The following is a 17,620-nucleotide window of genomic DNA, read 5'->3' on the forward strand; positions in this document are numbered from 1 at the left end:
CCCAGAGCACTACTCATGATTATGGGACAGCAAGCAGCCACAACACCTGACTACAAAGCCACAAACCGAGAGGGGTACAGAGGAGATCCAACAGTCCTCAACTCATTTCACTGATCAGTGAGGCAGGAGGTGAAACATAAGTTCATTTTGATGGTAGTAAACATACATATGAAAAAAATGAAGATTCTATGGAGGCAAAAAAGTACACCGGGTGCAAGGCTTCACCAAAAAACACTGCCAAAAAGGACCCAACCCTTAGTTTCATGCATGATACTGAGTAAACAGTGAGGCTTCACACACAGAATCACAGAATGGCCAGAGCTGGAAGGGACTCAAGGATCATCAATCTCCAACCCCCCACCACAGGCAGGGCCACCAACCTCCCCATTTCACAGCAGCCCAGGCTGCCCAGGGCCCCATCCAACCTGGCCTCCAACACCTCCAGGGATGGACGCGGCATCACAGCCTCTCTGGGCAGCTGTTCCAGCACCTCACCACTCTCACAGCACACAACTTCCCCCTGACATCCAACCTCCATCTCCCCTCCCTCCACTTCAAACCATTTCCCCTTGTCCTGTTGTTATCTCCCCTTTCCAAGAGCTGACTCCCCTCCTGTCTGCAGGCTCCCTTTAGGTACTGAAAGGCTGCACTGAGGTCACCCCACAGCCTCCTTTTCTCCATGCTGAATGAGTCCAGCTCCCTCAGCCTGTCTCTGTAGGGGAGGTGCTGCAGCCCCTGATCATCTTTGTGGCTCCTCTGGACCCTCTCCAACAGCTCTGCCTTTCTTGTACTGGTCTCTTCCAGTAAGCACAATATATTTATAGCAAGCAGCAAACACTCAAAAAAATGAAACAGGACAATTTCTTTTTGACTACTTTTTTTTATGTAGGATAGACAACTGATAAAACTGATGACAGAGCAGCACAGAATAGCTGCTTCCGTGATTACCTGCAGTTATCCAGCTTCTGCTCAATTGAGGTGACATTCACAATCATCTTGGCAGTGTTTCAGATTTGAGAACACCAAATTCACAGTCAAGTTTCTAGTCCATTACAGTGATTCTTTCCGCTGTGCATCAGGCAGGCAGAGGCCTGACTTAGTTTTTTCCCCAGGAATCTAGTGTATCTCCGTTCTTACAAACTTTGGCATCCAAGCAAGTCTTGAACATCTCCAGAGCAGGAGACTCCACCACCTCCCTGGCAGCCTGTTCCAGTGCTCCGTCACCTCACTGTAAAGAAGTTCCTTCACACATTGGTGCAGAACTTCCTATGCTGCAGTTTCCAGCCGTTTCCCCTTGTCCTGTCTCCACTCACCACTGAAAACAGTCCGGCCTCGCCATTCTGCCCCCCACACCTCAGATACTGACAGACCTGGATCAGGTCCCCTCTCAGTCTCCTTTTCTCCATGCTGAACAGACCCAGTTCACTCAGCCTTTCCCCATAGCAGAGATGCTCCAGGCCCCTCACCATCTTGGTGGCCCTCCGCTGCACTCTTTCCAAGAGATCCCTGTCTGTTTTGTACTGGGGAGCCCAGAACTGGACGCAGTGCTCCAGATGAGGCCTCAGCAGGGCAGAGCAGAGGGGGAGGATCGCCTCCCTCGACCTGCTGGCCACGCTCTGTGCAATGCACCCCAGGATGCCATTGGCCCTCTTGGCCACAAGGGCACACTGCTGGCTCATGGCAACCTGTCGTCCACCAGGACACCCAGGTCCCTCTCCGCAGAGCTCCCTTCCAGCAGCTCATCCCCCAACCTGTACCGGTGCATGCAATTATTCCTCCCCAGATGCAAGACTCTACACTTGCTGTTGTTAAACCTCATCCGGTTTTTTTCTGCCCAGCTCTCCAGCCTATCCAGGTCTCGCTGAATGGCAGCACAGCCTTCAGGCTGTCAGCCAATCCTCCCAACTTCGTATCATCAGCAAACTTGCTGAGGGTGGCCATTATCCCCTCATCAAGGTCACTGATGAAGATGTTGAACAAGGCAGGACCCAGCACCGACCCCTGAGGAACACCGCTAGTTACAGGCCTCCAACTGGACTCTGCACCACCAATGACGACCCTCTGTGCTCTGCCAGTCAGCCAGTTCTCAGCCCACCTCACTGTCCACTCATCCATCCCACACTTGCTCAGCTTTGTTATAAGGATGTCGTGGGGGACAGTATCAAAAGCCTTGCTGAAATCAAGGTAGACTACATCCACTGCTCTCCCCCCATCCACCCAGCCAGAGACAACATCATAGAAGGCTACCAGGTTGGTGGAGCACGACCTCCCCCTGGTGAACCCGTGCTGACTGCTCCTCATCACCTCCTTTTCTTCCAGTTGTCTGGAAATGACATCCAGCACAGCTGCTCCATCACCTTTCCAGGGACAGAGGTGAGGCTGACTGGCCTATAATTGCCTGGGTCTTCCTTCTTGCCTCTTTTGAAGACCGGAGTGACATTGGCTATCCTCCAGTCTTCAGGCACCTCCCCCGTCCTCCAAGACCTCTCAAAGATGACAGAAAGCGGTTCAGCAATCACCTCTGCCAGCTCCCTCAGCTCCCATGGATGCACCCCATTGGGTGCCATGGATTGGTGAACACTGGTGTTGCCTAGGCGCTCCCGGACCACCTCTTCCGTGACTGCAGGGAGGTCTTCCATTCCTCAGACCCTCTCACTCACCTCCAGGGTCTCGGATTCCCGAGGGGGAGCTTTTTCACTGAAGACAGAAGCAAAGAAGGCATTCAGTATCTCCGCCTTCTCAGCATCCCCCGTTACCAGCACACCCCCGTCGCTTAGCAGGGGAGCCACATTCTCCCTACTCTTCCTTTTACTGTTAACGTACTTAAACAAGCCTTTTTTATTATCCTTTATCCCCTTTGCCAGATTCAATTCCAGGCGGGCTTTAGCCTTCCTCGTCGCATCCCTGCAGGCCCTGACAACATTCCTGTATTCTTCCCATGTGCTCAGACCCTTTTTCCACATTTCATGGGCCTTCTTTCCCTTGAGTTTGTGCACGAGCTCCTTGCTCATCCACACAGCTCTTCTGCCACCCTTCCCCAATTTCTTGCTCACTTGTAAGACACAGCTTTGTAAGGCCTCATTTGTAAGGCACAGTGCAGGAATTATATAAGCTCACAGAATCACAGAATGGCCAGGGCTGGAAGGGACTCAAGGATCATCAATCTCCAACCCCCCACCACATGCAGGGCCACCAACCTCCCCATTTCACAGCAGCCCCATCCAACCTGGCCTTGAACACCTCCAGGGATGGACGGGGCATCACAGCCTCTCTGGGCAGCTGTTCCAGCACCTCACCACTCTCACAGCACACAACTTCCCCTGACATCCAACCTCCATCTGCCCTGCCTCAACTTCAAACCATTTCCCCTTGTCCTGCTGTTATCTACCCCTTCAAAGAGTTCCACTTTTCCAAAACCACAAGGAAATTCTAGATTCCATATTAAGAGAGGTACTGTAGTTCTCAAATAGAGGATAGCACTGCAAGGCGTAATAAAATCAGGAGGTTCCTGAATCGGACACTGAGAAGTCTGGCGTAACAAATGCCACCCTTTACGAGCAATGCGTATCTTCAGGAATGCCCAGGTCCTGGAGATCAGGGGTGATTATGTGTAGCTAAGGCAGATGGACCCTCAGTAGAAAAGGATAAATATTTGAGTAAACGCAGTTACGCGAGTATGTAAATGTTATAGATACATACATGCCCGTGCCCTGATGAGATGCATGCACAACTGAAGAGTTGGCAGGTGTGACTGCAAGGCCGTACAGCCACGTTTCACTCATGATGGCAACTGGGAGAAGTCCGTGGAGACTGGAAGAAAGCAGTCCTGTCTTCAAGCTGGGCACTAAGAGGACCTGTGATGCTACTAACCAGCCAGGCTCACCTCGATCCCCGGGAAAGTGATCAGAGAATTGCAGAACTATGAGTTGGAAGGGATCTGAAAGCCCATCCAGTTCCAATGCCCCTGCCATGGGCTGGTGGGCACCCGCAGGCCACGCTGCCCAGCATGGAGGCACCCACAGCTTCGGTGGGCAGCCCGATCCAGGCAAATTACTATCCTCTCTTCACCTCAGCCACTCCATCTCCTTCTATCTGGCTCCACAAAGAGCTGAAGCATGCCAGCTATGCCTTTTCTAGTTACGAAACCCAGTATATAGCCTACACTTTTCCCCCTGGACATTCAAATCTGAGTTTTCTTGCTCTGTCTTTCATAGCTGCCATGATTCAGGTCGCAGGGTGTATTTACAACTATCCAACTAACAGTTCCATCAACAGGAACTGGAGCTGAAGTAGCTATGCTTAAAAAGGACTCCTTAAGTTCATACAGACAGTAGGCAAAGAGGAGAATGCATCACTGATTTTTACCTTCATCTTTAAGTCTCTGGAAAGCGTTTTTTTTTTTTGTCCCACCTTGTCAGGCTGAACACAGTTGTTACCAAGCTGCTCAGAATCACAGTCAGGCCACCTCACCTGAGTTCACTGTTCAGAATCCTCTGCAGCACGTGGAGTTAGATTCACATAGGCCAGCAGCCACCTCTGAAGATTATTTAGTCCCTCTAAATAGAGACTATAGCTGCTGCTTAAGTCATTCCTTATCTCCACTTTGGGAAGATTGAACCACTATGATTTAGCAGATCTGAACTGACCTGTGAAACTTGATAGTATCCCCAGTGCCAAAAACACTGCACTCTCCTACGTATCACACAACTGCCTAATTCTAAGTAAAATAATCCAAGAACAAAAGTAAGGTCCATGGGTGAAGAAGCAAACAATGCTTTCTGTAATGCTAATGCAAGCATTCAAGGTTGTCTTCCTGAAATCTTATATTCAGATAAAAACCATGTAACACCTGGCTAATTCTCCAGAGATAAAATCTCTTCCAAGATTACACTGAGAAACAATTAGGAGTGTTTTCAAGACTACCATAATAGTTTCATGCCCCGTGTCAGTAATTGTACATATTACAGCCACAGCCAAGGAGGAAAGTTGTGCCATGGTCCTTTCACAAGAATTAGTGCACACTATTTCCTGCTTCTAAGCCCTGGGTAGTTGAGGCAATAAGCTGTAAAACTTCTAAATAAAAAACATAAGAAAGGCCAGATTTCCTCTGAAAATGTACTTAAAATCTTTAAACATTCAGGATTTGGATAGGCAGTTCTATTGGATTCAACAACTTTTCTTTCAAAGAACAGTGTAAGATGCCATTTAATCATTTGAGGATTAGCAGTTCCGTGTAACCTGAAAGGGAAGCCAGCAACAAGTCAGATAATAAAAATATTGTCGGATGTTTCCAATACACCAGTGTATTTTCAGGCAGAAAAAAAAAACAATCACCTTTTGCTATCTAAAAAATAACTTTATTGCTATATCTAAGGGAGTAAAAAACAGGTTAGGAAATAAAACATTACAGCTAACATAGAACTAAATCTAGGTTTGCAGTGAGCAAGCAGTGCCGCATGAGAAGTTACGCTAAAATGTTGCATTTCTTTATACTGGTCACACACACAGGTCAGTGCTAACGGGTTGCCCCTGGCTGACAGTCAGTACTTGCACCAGGGTCATGCCCATCAGCTGAGAAAGACTGTGAGGTTAACTTGGAACTCATTTATTAAGTCACAGAAACTTGCTGCTGTTTGAAAGAAAGCATTCTACAAGAAATTAAAACAGGAGGTGCGGCAGATTCAGATCTACATGCATTTGTCCAATCATTACATACAAAACATTTATTTTAGCTGCATCCTATAAGAGCTGTTGTCAGATTTTGTAAGATTCTGGTGAACGTTCATAATGGTTTGCCGACATCTCAAACAATCACCTGTTCCAAACAGAAGAGCCTGGGATTATTCCACCTTAGTGTGGGACCTAAGTATCACTGTTACCACTGACGAGGCCCACCTGGGTCTGCCACGGGCTTTTTAAAAGTGGAAGACAAGTTGAAATTCAAGGTGTTAATAGAAGTGCAACATGACTGCACTGAGGACTTGGTCTGTGTAAAAAGGCCTGTTTTAGATACTGATCCCGAGGCCTGTTTCAGTTACAGCTGGTCTGACGACAGTATCCAGCCAGGGAATTCCTTCCAGCCTGGAAGCAAATGAAAACAAATGACAGATACAAAATAGGAATTAAAATACATTTCAGTGCCATGTTAGGCCGTTTTATAAAGGGACAGCCTATGAAACTGGGAAAAAACCTGTTTCATTCTGAGGAAGCTTTGTGACTACGCATAATGAAAATGAAACACAGCAAAACACGCCGGGCTACAAAAGTTCAGTCTTCGAGCAGAGGACAGGGTAGTTTTATCTATATCCAGGAAAACTGCCTTCGTTTCAGCAGTGGAAAGTAGGAAGCCTTCTTATCCCCGTATCATTTAAAGCCTTCTTATCCCCATATCATTTACTGAAAGAAAGCACTCTCCTCTATTCTGGTAGCCTGTTGTATGTTTAATTCCTAGCTCATTCACGTTTATGAAGAGCAGCTGAGTTCACGCTTCAGGAGACAGAGCAATCATTCGCGCAGAAGTTGCTTTGGCTGATCTGGTAAAAACAGAAGTATAGAATCTCAAATCAACTGATGCTATATCTAGCAAAAATCTAGCTAATTTTGTCTGTAAAAGTGAACTAAAATTGAGCAACTATCATGCTCTGTGCATTTAGACCTTGCAAAAGCACAAACATCAACACCCTGCAAACAACAGGCACGCTTCAGAGCTTCTTGTAAAATCAGGTTATGGCTTCCAGAGCTTGAGGAGGCCATCTTCACTGTAAGTGGCAATCAGGTTCTGGTGAGGGTGATGAGCAATGCCAATGACATCTTTCTCGTGAACCTAGAGAAGAAGCAGAGAAGCAGCTTCAGGAGCCTTTCTTTAGCATTAACTCAAGCCAGGTATTTTCAAACTAGAGTAGAGGAAAACTGAACTGAGGGACAGAACAGTTTGTGCATACAATAAAAGCAAAAAACCAGAACTTCGACAACATTAACTTCCAGCTCTTGTGACACAGCGATTACATTTTTGTTGGCAGAAGGAGAATTTCATCTCCTACCTGCTGGAACCCACTACACTGAAATGCTCCCCGTTAAATGCTGACGTTCAAAGCTGGCACCTCTGTTTGGTGTAATCCCAGACAAATTTAAGCCTGGCAGCTTTAACTCCAGCAGCTTGGACAGGTTCTCTACCAGCTAGAGCCCAGATTAACATTTGCTCTAGTTTATTTAACAGTTTCCACCAATTAATTCTTGTCCCAGGGAGAAACATTTTCAGAACTATTAACATCAAAAATGTTCCAGAAAACAAAGCCTCAGCACATTCCGCAGTCAAGCACTCTGGAATGCAGTCGCTAGCAGTTGTGGCTGCTAGAAGGGAAGGACTAACTGGTAGAAAGCTTCTGGCAGACCTCACAGGTAACAAGCACTGAGATCATCAACTCTGCAGAGGCTCAAGCTACAAACTTACTGTCAGTGTCCTCTCCAGCTTGCCAGTCACTGTGCTAAAACAGTAGAGCACAAAATCTTCTCCGACACAGTAGATCCATTCACCACGAGGAGAGAGTGCACAGCAGACAAAGTCACCACCTTCTCTCTTACCAGAGCTAAAACTTCTTACAATCTGTAGAGACCAAAACATTGCACAAGATTAGATTGGGGCACACAATTACCATCTTCAAGGCAAAAACATTGAGGCAGTACTAGGTCTATTTAGAAAACATCTCTCTCCATATCAGTAACCACTTCCTGCAAGTCAAGATATTCTGCTAACTGTGTCCAGAGCGGTTTGCCATGAAAGTGAATTGGAGAAATCAGGTCCAAACCCTGCCCAGGATGCTGGCGTTCTTAGAGTGACCGACAGACCTGAAACGACACCAGTAAGGTCACATACCTGACCCTGCATGTTCATAATGACAACTGTATTTGATCTGTTGCAAACAACAAAGTGTTCTGGATTTTTGGGCAGCAGAATGACACTGTTGACAGTGATGTCTGTCCCCGCTGTGCTGCCAAGGGACTTGAAGGTGTTGGAGCACTCTGTTGTCTTCACGTTCCAAACCTAGCGTGAGAAACAAAATTAATTACCTTCAAAGAAAAGTAAACAAAAATTGCTTTTTGGAGCTCAGGTACTAGACTCAGATTTTTTAATGCCACTGAAGGGAACTAGGGATGGATGCACATTGTAAAATAATAAGAATTATTTTGCAGTGTGGACACCATGAAAAGTTTCTCTATGAATGACCTGAAAGTGAGTTACTACTGTCCAAATTCAGCCTGGATCCCTTTCTTTAAGGAGTCTGTCCTTACAAGCAAGTCCACACTTGCTTTCTGGTTTTAGCTAGCACCTGTAAATATATGTGTGGCCACTGCACATGCAGCCTTCCTACACAAGACAGACATGAAGATGGTGAAAAAGCAAAGCCTCTCTGATACCACAGTAAGTGTTGTCCATGTGTTGCTTCACATACTAAAGCAGGCTTTTCCTGCCATTCAGAAACAGGAAGTAAAACTGCTTATTCAACATCTAAAATGAAATTTAACTCACCAGCTGTGGAATACGTATGTAGTTTGCATGCTAGTGTAACCAAACTGGAAGACTGCTACTGCCACTACTGGGGCAGTCTGGCAGATAGCACAAATTCAAAATTGAGACTCCAGTGAATACAAACCAGATCCATCACACTCCTTCCCTCCACTCCCATCTGTAAACCACCTCTGCCTCCTTACCCCCACAGCTGCACTGCACCAAGGTCCCACACAGCACAGCTGCTTCTATAATTTATTTATTTTTCTTTTTTTTTTTTACAGTCAGTAGGACACTGTACACAACAGTGCTTTACTACTTGTAACTGTTACAACTGTTCCACTCTTAGCCGGGGACCAAAAGCCAAACATATCATTTCAGCCATCAGTGCCATTAACGTGAGGCTATCCAGCTCATACAGCAAAGGACTCCTAAGCACCAATAAACCAACAGGTATTCAAGAACATGCCATTGTTTCAGACAGAGAAATCCCCATCAGACAGAGAAATCCCCACGTGTTCGGAAGAGAAGCTCCATTCCCAGTTCTGCTTCTTCTGGTTGCCAGCAGCAAACCACGCACCGACGTCCTGCTTCCACAGGCACGTGGGAAGGGATGCAGCAGACTGAGGAGACCATGGACCATTACCAGATCTCATTTGCAGCACTTTACAGCAAAGGTGCGTTCTAAAGAAGGGTGAGCACCACCTTACCTTCACCGTGCCATCAGAGGACGCGCTGATAATATAGTGACCATCCTGGGTAAAGGTAGCTTCATTGACGAAGGAGGAATGACCACGGAATTCTTTTAAAGTTTTGCCAGATTTTAAACCATGAATCCTGTCATGCAACAGAAGTCAGATGTGAGTGAGCAACTGAAGTAGTCTGAATCACCACAGTATTTTAAATCCGAGCTACGTTTGACAGGCAGCAATAAGAAGTGCCAAAAATCTCCAAACTGTTTTTTTTTTAACCACAAATCCCTTTCAAAGATGCTGTGTGCTCCAGTAAAAACCTTTGAGAAAAGCCATTGCTTTTCAACTTCAAGGACTCGTATGTAATATATTTTAGAAGGCAAGACTACAAGAGAGAAGCTATGAATCTGCCAAACAAAAACTTTAAAGAGGTAAGCACTGTCTTCCCTTCACTGTGCCACCAAAGGAAGCACTGATAATTCAAGTTTGGATTGACCTCTGAGGGTCTCTTGTTCAGCAGGTTCCTTGCAGTAAAGCTGACTGTTAAGTGATACCATCTTGCTTAGGGCCTTGGAAAGGCTTCTTCCAGTGGAGTTAAGACAGTCTCCACAAATAGAAATGTTCACTGCATACTTCCACCAGTACTGTGTGACACTCACATACAAAATAAAAGAGCACCAACCAAAACCTTTCTGTGAAAAGTATCTCTTTATACCAGCATTTTTCATTTGAAATCTCTAAATCTCTTCTCATAATCTTTTTTTTTTTTTTTTTTTTTTCTGCTGTGCAACTTCACCATCTGCCTGCCTATGCTATGGTTCATCTGTACTGTGACTTGTATGGACTGATAGCTCCACTGAGCTATTTTGTAATGCCTGTTCACTGTGCAGTTGCTTTCAGATCTTTAGCAATACCCTCATTTTCATCTACAGCAGTACCATTACTGCCTGCAGCACAAACAAGAGGCTCAGGCTAAGGTTATGTAATCCCGTTCAATTAAAAATAATCACATGAAGTTGTTAGGCACTGGATCAATCAAATTCATGCTACAAAGAACTCAGTTTAGAAAGGCACAGATAAGAAAGTTGGAACCCTTGGCAAGATGGACAGATGGGGTGTGAAAAACTCTACGATGCTGAGACCTGATAAACGCAAAGTGCAGCACAACCTCATGCTTTAGAATCAAACAAGAACTAACTGGTGGCAGAGATCTTTGGAAGAGGACCTGGCAGTCCTTGTGAAGAACACACTGAAAGCCAGCAGGATGCTGTGGCAATGGGGAACCCAACCACACAGCAGCATGCATGAGGCAATGCCCAGTCTGAAGACCAGGGCTCCCTTCTACATGGAAAAGATGAGGCCATCTCTGGAGTGTGATGTCCAGTTTGGGGCCTCTGCTACAAGAAAAGAGATGGACGTGTTGGAGAATCCAGTGCAGAGAGGGCTGGAGCAAGTGATTTCTGAGAGGAGCCACATATGTCACAGAATCACACGGTGATTCGGCTGGGAGGAACCTGACATAACACATACTCCAATGCTCTCTTCAATGCAACAGCTTCCAAGTCCAGTCAGGTCACTCACATCCAATTTGAGTTTGAAAGTCTTCAAGGGTTGAAATCCCTCAACCTCATCCAACTTTCTCCACAGTCCAAGTGTTAACTTCAAGGCAGGAAAAAAAAAAAAAGTAATAAACTTATAAACTGTCAGAATTTCCTTTTCTGGAACTTGTTCTTCCTAAGAGCCATGTACTTCTGAGAGAAAGCTGGTGCCATCTTTCCCATGACAAGTTCTAGATGAGCCAATGACGCACCTCTTTCAGCTTTCTGTTTTGTGGGTCAATCAGACCCAGTTACCAGCCTGTCTCTGTATGTTATGGGCACTTGAAGAGATACTCAGATCAAAAGTGAGCACCCTAAAGCTAGCTGTACTGGCACCTCCTGAAACACGTGGCAAGTCCTGTCCTTGAAGCTCTGCAAGTGCATCAACCTGGCTGACTTAGAGCACCAGGTCTCTGGTATTCCCTGTCAGAATGCTGGGAAGAACCGATGCCCAGAAAACACGTTCTTTGGGTCCTTGTTCTTGTTCCCCTCTCTGAGAGCTCTCTTGACCCAAGAGGAATAGGGGGGTGGATCTAGGGGTGTGAACTTGGGGAAGTTCTACTGCACTCAGCCACTATCAGGAGAAGCAGAGAAGATGCAGCAAAAATCTTAAAAATGCAGAGAATTTATAATAGATAGAATAAAAAGAGGAGCCCATTGTTCTGCTGCAGAAAAAAAAAAAACAACATGCTGGATGGAATGAAATAATGTCATATCACCTACTGAAGGCAGTGAGTGTTTGCAACTGAGCTGTTTAAGGCCTTTTCAAGAAATGTTCCTGTCCTATTACACGTGGGTCCTTCTTACCATCCTTAAGTTTGTCACAGGAAACGTTACTTCTGAAGGTTGACATCTGTCTTTAAGTTGGGAATCTCATGGGAAATAAAATATTTGAAGTTGATCTAAGCAGCAGCAGAGGTAAGGAAGCACTGTGTCCCTGCAGCTGGAATAAAGCTGTTAAGTGCGGTGAAAGACCAGACTTTCAAACTGCCCCTTTCCAACCCACAGAAGTCAGCTCTCCTATCAGCATCAAAACTCTATGAAACACAAATCAAGGTTTAACCGATTCATGCCAACACCATTTTCCCCTGCATTACAACTCACGTTTTCTCATGTTACCTGATTGTCTGATCAAAAGAAGCACTAAGAATTTGGCTGCTGTCCTTAGAAAAACTCAGGCATGTAACACCTTTACTGTGGGCTCGTTCAAACCTCCGCAGGCACTGACCGCTCTGGATTTTCCACACCTGAAAAGGAAAGAAACAAGAGGGGTTACTTCATACCCCGATCAGCAAAGCCAATGTGTCAGAGCCAATATGTGGCTGTGCCTCTGTATTCACGCACAACTGCAACATTATTTCACCATGACAAATGAGTCTTTCAGGTCACCAGCCCTGAGAAGGTTCCTCAGGAAGGACTCCTACCTTGATCTTTCCATCTTGTGCTCCAGTTGCCAGCATTTCTGTATCTCTGCTGAAGCACATGCACAACACTGCATCGTCCATCATCATAAAATTATCTTGTGCCTGGTATTTCAGATCCTAAAAGAAAGCAGAAGATCCACCAATCAACAGCAAGTTAAACAAAATTTTACGCTCATAACTATTAGCACTTTGTAACATGCTGATAGCCTCAACTCCAGCTACATTTTATAGCTTATCATCAAACCTCACAGTCTTAGAAAGACCAGAAAATGCTGCTGTCACCATTTTAGGGGCAACAACAAATTCCTGGAAAGGGGAAAAAAATGTCATCACAGAAGGAAGTTAGCGATAAGGGAGAATTAAATCAACATCAGCATCCCAGGCCAACGCAGAGCACCAAGCAGGCATCCTTCGCGGCCTCACAGAAGCCAACAAAAGCATGCAGCCTACCTGCTCCAGCTCCTGAGCTGCCCACAGAACAAACGTACCTTCCGAATCTTCCCAGTGGTGAAGTTCCACACTTCAATGAAACCATCCACAGAGCCAGTGACCAGATACTGGCCGTCAGGTGAAAACCGAGCACACTCCACGTGGGACTTCTGCCCAAACTGTTTTATACAAGAACAGAAATTAAGCCTGATAAGCAACCTAAATGACAACAAGCAATTCACATTAAAAGAAAATCACAACCTCCTTTTGGCCATAAATTCCAGTGTTGCCTAGAGATGTGCAGTCACATACCTAATATTCAGGTACAAGGTCTTTTTGTATACATATATTCACCTGGTACTGGCTGCTAAGCTTAAGCCAAGCACTACATACTGACAAAAACAGCAATTTTGGTTAGCTTTTCTTCAGTGAACCGTGAATGTTAACAAATACCTTCTCAGCACTTGGTACCTATCAGCAGATTCCAGAAATCCTGATGTATTGCAAGTTACATCACTGGGAATCATTGCTTCTCTAGGGACATTTTCACAGAGCGTTTGATATTTTTTTGTTTTTCAGCAGAAAAAGAAACAGAAGTGATGATGGTAAAACAAAACGTTTTCACTAGCCAATACATAAATCCAAGATAAGCACTGGAAAACAGAACAAATTCCAACGCAGCATTACCAAGCTGCCACTGAACACGAGAAATAAATCTCACAAAATCACACTTCTGAAACACGGTATCTTCTGATCACTGTGAAAACCAGTAGAGCTACCAAACTGAGCTGAAATTTCTTCCTGCACAGGACTGACTGCTAGGTAAATTTCAAAGGCCTCCACAAAACAAAACTGCCTGTTCCACACCACGAGAGCTGCAGCACCACAGTGTCACCACAGCACAGCTTTCTTCCTCTTCTGGAATCTACATGGCTGAATTCTTCACAAATAGACAAAACAGATACTGATTACATTAGCTGACAAGTCCACCATCAAAACTTCAGCGTTCCTCAGAAATGCTGTGCACACGTATTAGCTTAAAGCAACAGTACCTCTATCCAGAAACAAGCAAGAGGACGAATAAAACCAACTCCTAAAGATTCTTTATGGTGAAGTCAAAGGAATATTAAATGCTTCAACCACATTCACAAGTCCCATGAGCACCTTATCTTGTCAAGGCACCTTATTTCAGGCTTTGTTAAGGAAAGCCTTTGTTTCTTTGATGAAAGAAGGCGCAGAGAAGAAGGAGAGAGGGAAAGAGGTAAAGATTACTGGCAATAAAGAACAGACAAATTCGGAGAACCTGTAGCTCCAAACATAAAGCATAGGAAGGAAGCAGCAGTGATGACACAAGTAAACAGGGATACACAAAGTAAACAAAAATCACCTTAATATGTCTGCTCAGCTGTGTGGGGAACTTCTCTTCTTCCACATCTTTCACAGCTGCTTTGCCTCTGAACAAGTCGATTGTCATCCCAGGAGGAAGCAGGCCCTGATGCTGTTGCCACTTCAGTGCCTTTTCAGGAGTTGAAAACAAAACCCACTCTGTTAATAAACACCTTCCTCCTCAAAGCTTTTTTTTTTTTTTTTTTTTTTAAACAGTGAGTTCAACTCAAGAGCAAATGAGATTTAGATTATGCTTCCTAAATTATAACCACAATAAGAAGGGAACGGCGTGAAGGACCTGATGACCCCCCTTTTCATTCTCCCTCTGGTAAGCATGACACAGTGCGTACAGAGTGTGATGAGCCTGATCTCCTACTGGCGTAAACTACCTGACCTGCTGCTCATCTGCCTAAAACAGCCTAGATTAAATTCAAAAGCCAGGCCACGTTAATTATGGCAAGATTCTTTTTAAGCCTGAAAGTACAAGTTATGAGATAAGCCACAAAACAACAAAATACATGAAAAATTGTCTACATAAACAAGCGTAATTTGAAAATCAAAAGGTATCCTAAGTACAACTGCAAAATGGTGTGTTGTAATGCTTATTTTGAAAATAATCTCTATGCATTGAGTATTTACGAGGAGAAATCCACCACATAGATTCAGAGGGCTAACATTTGCTGCAACTACCAAATCCCTGGAGAGAAGACCACTTTCAGCTACATGTAAACATGCAACACTTGAGCTCTGTTTCCATGGAGTTGAAAGATGAACTAACCCATATTTCATCTTATAAGACAAAGATCTACAGAAACTGACACAGTGATTTTTCCCCAGTTACCTGCCCCAACAATGCCATCAGACGAGACGGAGGCACCACGCTGACCTCTCCAGCTAAAGCCTGTGCAATAGCAGCTCTCCGCTTTTCTTTGCTGCTTCCATCAGGATATGCCTAAAGAGAAGTCATCTCTATGAAGTGATTCCTCCTAACTATTTTTCAGACAAAACTTCATTGCTCCAAACTGAATACATTTTCAAGCAGTCCCCGTATTTATTTCCAGTCCTTCAAACACTTAAGGTTTTCTTTCACTAAGAACATCAGATTTACACAGTCAGAGGTCATTTCTTCCTACTACTATTATTACTGTGCAACATTAGTTTCGTTTACAAAACATTTTCTTCACATCTGTAAGATAAGGGAGGTATCAAATGAAGAGCACAGCATCACCCTGTGGCAGGACAGCGGAACAAATCCTGAATTTGCACCAGCAAAACATTTCACTGTTCTGCTGCCCTGTGATCAAGAATTACACATCAGTTCTATGCACTTCATAAAACACCTGGAACTGTGAACCTGCATGTTTTTACTCCCAGAATGTAAAAGAAAATATGCTGTAAGCCCTTAACAGTTTGGAGCAATGCTGGGAGTCAAGCAAGACAGCTTAACATTGCAGAGTACATGGGAAGAGCATAACCTACCTCACGAGGATCAAAGTAAGATCTGGCCAGAAGGTTTTCAAGGTGAATGTACCGCTCTGGCTGAGTCTGCTTCAGCATGATCATGGGATCTGTCTGTCTGAGGAGAGACCTGGCAGCACCCAGCTCCCGGAGCTCAATCAGCTCCAGCACAACCTGCAACAAGGGATTAGCATCTGCATCAGCAAAGATGAACCACCAGGGAGGGTAGAGTTGGGGTTAGGAAAACATTCTTCCCCAGAGGTCAGAGAGCGTGGAATGGGCTCCCCAGGGCAGCAGGCACAGCCACAAGCTGCTGGAACTAAAAGAGCATCCTCACAATGCTCAGACACACAGTTTGTTTTTCAGGTGGTTCTGTGTGGTCTTTGTAAGCTCTTTGCTATGAGAGTGGTGAGGTGCTGGACCAGCTGCCCAGAGAGGCTGTGATGCCCCGTCCATCCCTGGAGGTGTTCAAGGCTGGGCTGGACGCGGCCCTGGGCAGCCTGGGCTGCTATGAAATGTGAAGGTTGGGTGGCCCTGCCTGTGGCAGGGGGTTGGAGCTTCGTGATCCTTGAGGTCCCTTCCAACCCTGGCCATTCTGTGATTCTGTGTGGAGCCAGAGGTTGGACTCTGTGAGTCTGTGAGCCTGTGAGTCCCTCCCAGCTCAGAAGAGCCGATAAAAGGTTCTATAAGAGAGCACGTGTAAAGCAGAGGAGGCCTAGAGAAAGTTGCACGCTGCTCGTGCTGCCCACCTGCTCGTAGAGGTCGATGAGCGTCTTGTCGGGCAGCTTCAGCGACTGTATGGCCTGCAACACCGTGTCCCAGTGCCCGCTGTTGATGTCGGCCACGAAGCTCTCGATGCTGTCCACGGTGTTGAGGGACACGGTCGTCTCTTCCTGGAGGGTGGCGAGGGCCCGGTGCAGGCTGTTCTCTTTCAGGTACTGCATGATCAGCCGGATCACACTGCGGAGTACAGCCCGGCTCACAGCAAGGCCACGCCCCGCCCCACAGCCGCAGCGGTGAGGGGATCCCAGCGGCCACATCCCACCCTGACACCGCTCCGAAGCACGGCACGGCCCGACCGCCCCGCCCCGCCCCGGCCCGGCCCGGCCCCGCGCCGCCGCCACACACTCACTCGGAGGACTCGATCTCGATCGACATCTTGAGAGCCGCGCCGGAAGTCCGCTCTGCTTTCGGTCTTCTCGCGACAGCGCACTTCCGGCAAGCGCCGCGCGGTCTTTACCACGTGACGGGGGGAGGGAGCGGAGAGACGCCCGGCTCACGTGGCGGAAGGCGGGAGGAGAACGGCGCGCGTGCGCGGTGCGGCACTCCGCGGGGGAAGGCGGGGAGGCTGCGCCCCCTGGCGGTGGTGCGCGGGGACGCGCGTAGGCTGCGGGCCGGGGTTGGCGGGCTGAGCAGCGCCCCGGCGATCCTCAGGGAGACTGAGTGCAGCTGTGGGTTGTGTCTGGAGGCCTGGAGCTGCACTTATGGCCGAGCACGAGGCTGAAATCCAGCGGGGCAGGAAAGGCTTCCTTCCTTGTGAGCTGCCCCCCAGGCATGTGCCACCACAGCAGCCCAGCTCGGGTGACAGGGCTGAGCCCGGGGCCTGCTGCCCTGTGCTGGCCTGGGCATGGGGAGAGCAGCAGGAAGGCCGGGAGTTGTGCTGCAGGTCCGGGAGCTAACGGGGCTTCTTATTGCCCCTCTGGTTTGGAACAGGATGGCCGCTTCACGTAGGTTAACCTGCTGAGCGAGCTTCTTGGCGTTGTCTGCACACCGTTGGGATTGCCAAGGGTGTGAGACTACATCTGGCCTGCCTGCCTGACTGCATGTGCGGGTTTGTGGGCGTCAAACAAGGGATCTTACTCACTGATTGCAGGCCTGAAATCAACCCAGTGACAGCATGGATGTCACGCATCGGGGAGTGGTACTGCATAAGGCAGTGTTTCACTAGCAAGGAACGTATTAGCATGTACTGTGCTTTGCTTTGGGACTGCTAGAGCTGAAAAATGGTGCTGTTCTAGGCAGAGCCTTCTGGTGGCAAGAGGACACAAGAGCCAACACTGCTAAGCACACAGAAAAACTGGGAGCCCATCCATGTTGCTGGACTGTGATCGAGTCCAAAAGTCTGCA

The 17,620-nt window shown here is 46.7% G+C and overlaps 1 protein-coding gene across 1 annotated transcript; it reads right to left on the minus strand.

Moving 5' to 3' along the window:
- Window positions 1–6,724: 6,724 nt before the first annotated feature.
- On the minus strand, window positions 6,725–16,651 carry SMU1 (SMU1 DNA replication regulator and spliceosomal factor; the record flags this gene model as incomplete). The annotated part of the gene is made up of 12 exons (XM_079548502.1): window positions 6,725–6,823; window positions 7,451–7,603; window positions 7,874–8,041; window positions 9,217–9,343; window positions 11,916–12,043; window positions 12,221–12,337; window positions 12,709–12,828; window positions 14,037–14,165; window positions 14,877–14,987; window positions 15,515–15,667; window positions 16,243–16,453; window positions 16,626–16,651. 12 exons carry the CDS (start codon window positions 16,649–16,651, stop codon window positions 6,725–6,727), a joined length of 1,542 nt encoding a protein of 513 aa, XP_079404628.1.
- Window positions 16,652–17,620: the final 969 nt, after the last annotated feature.

The sequence above is a fragment of the Tetrao urogallus genome (genome assembly GCF_951394365.1).
Source record: "Tetrao urogallus genome assembly, chromosome: Z".
In the NCBI taxonomy this organism is placed as follows: domain Eukaryota; kingdom Metazoa; phylum Chordata; class Aves; order Galliformes; family Phasianidae; genus Tetrao; species Tetrao urogallus.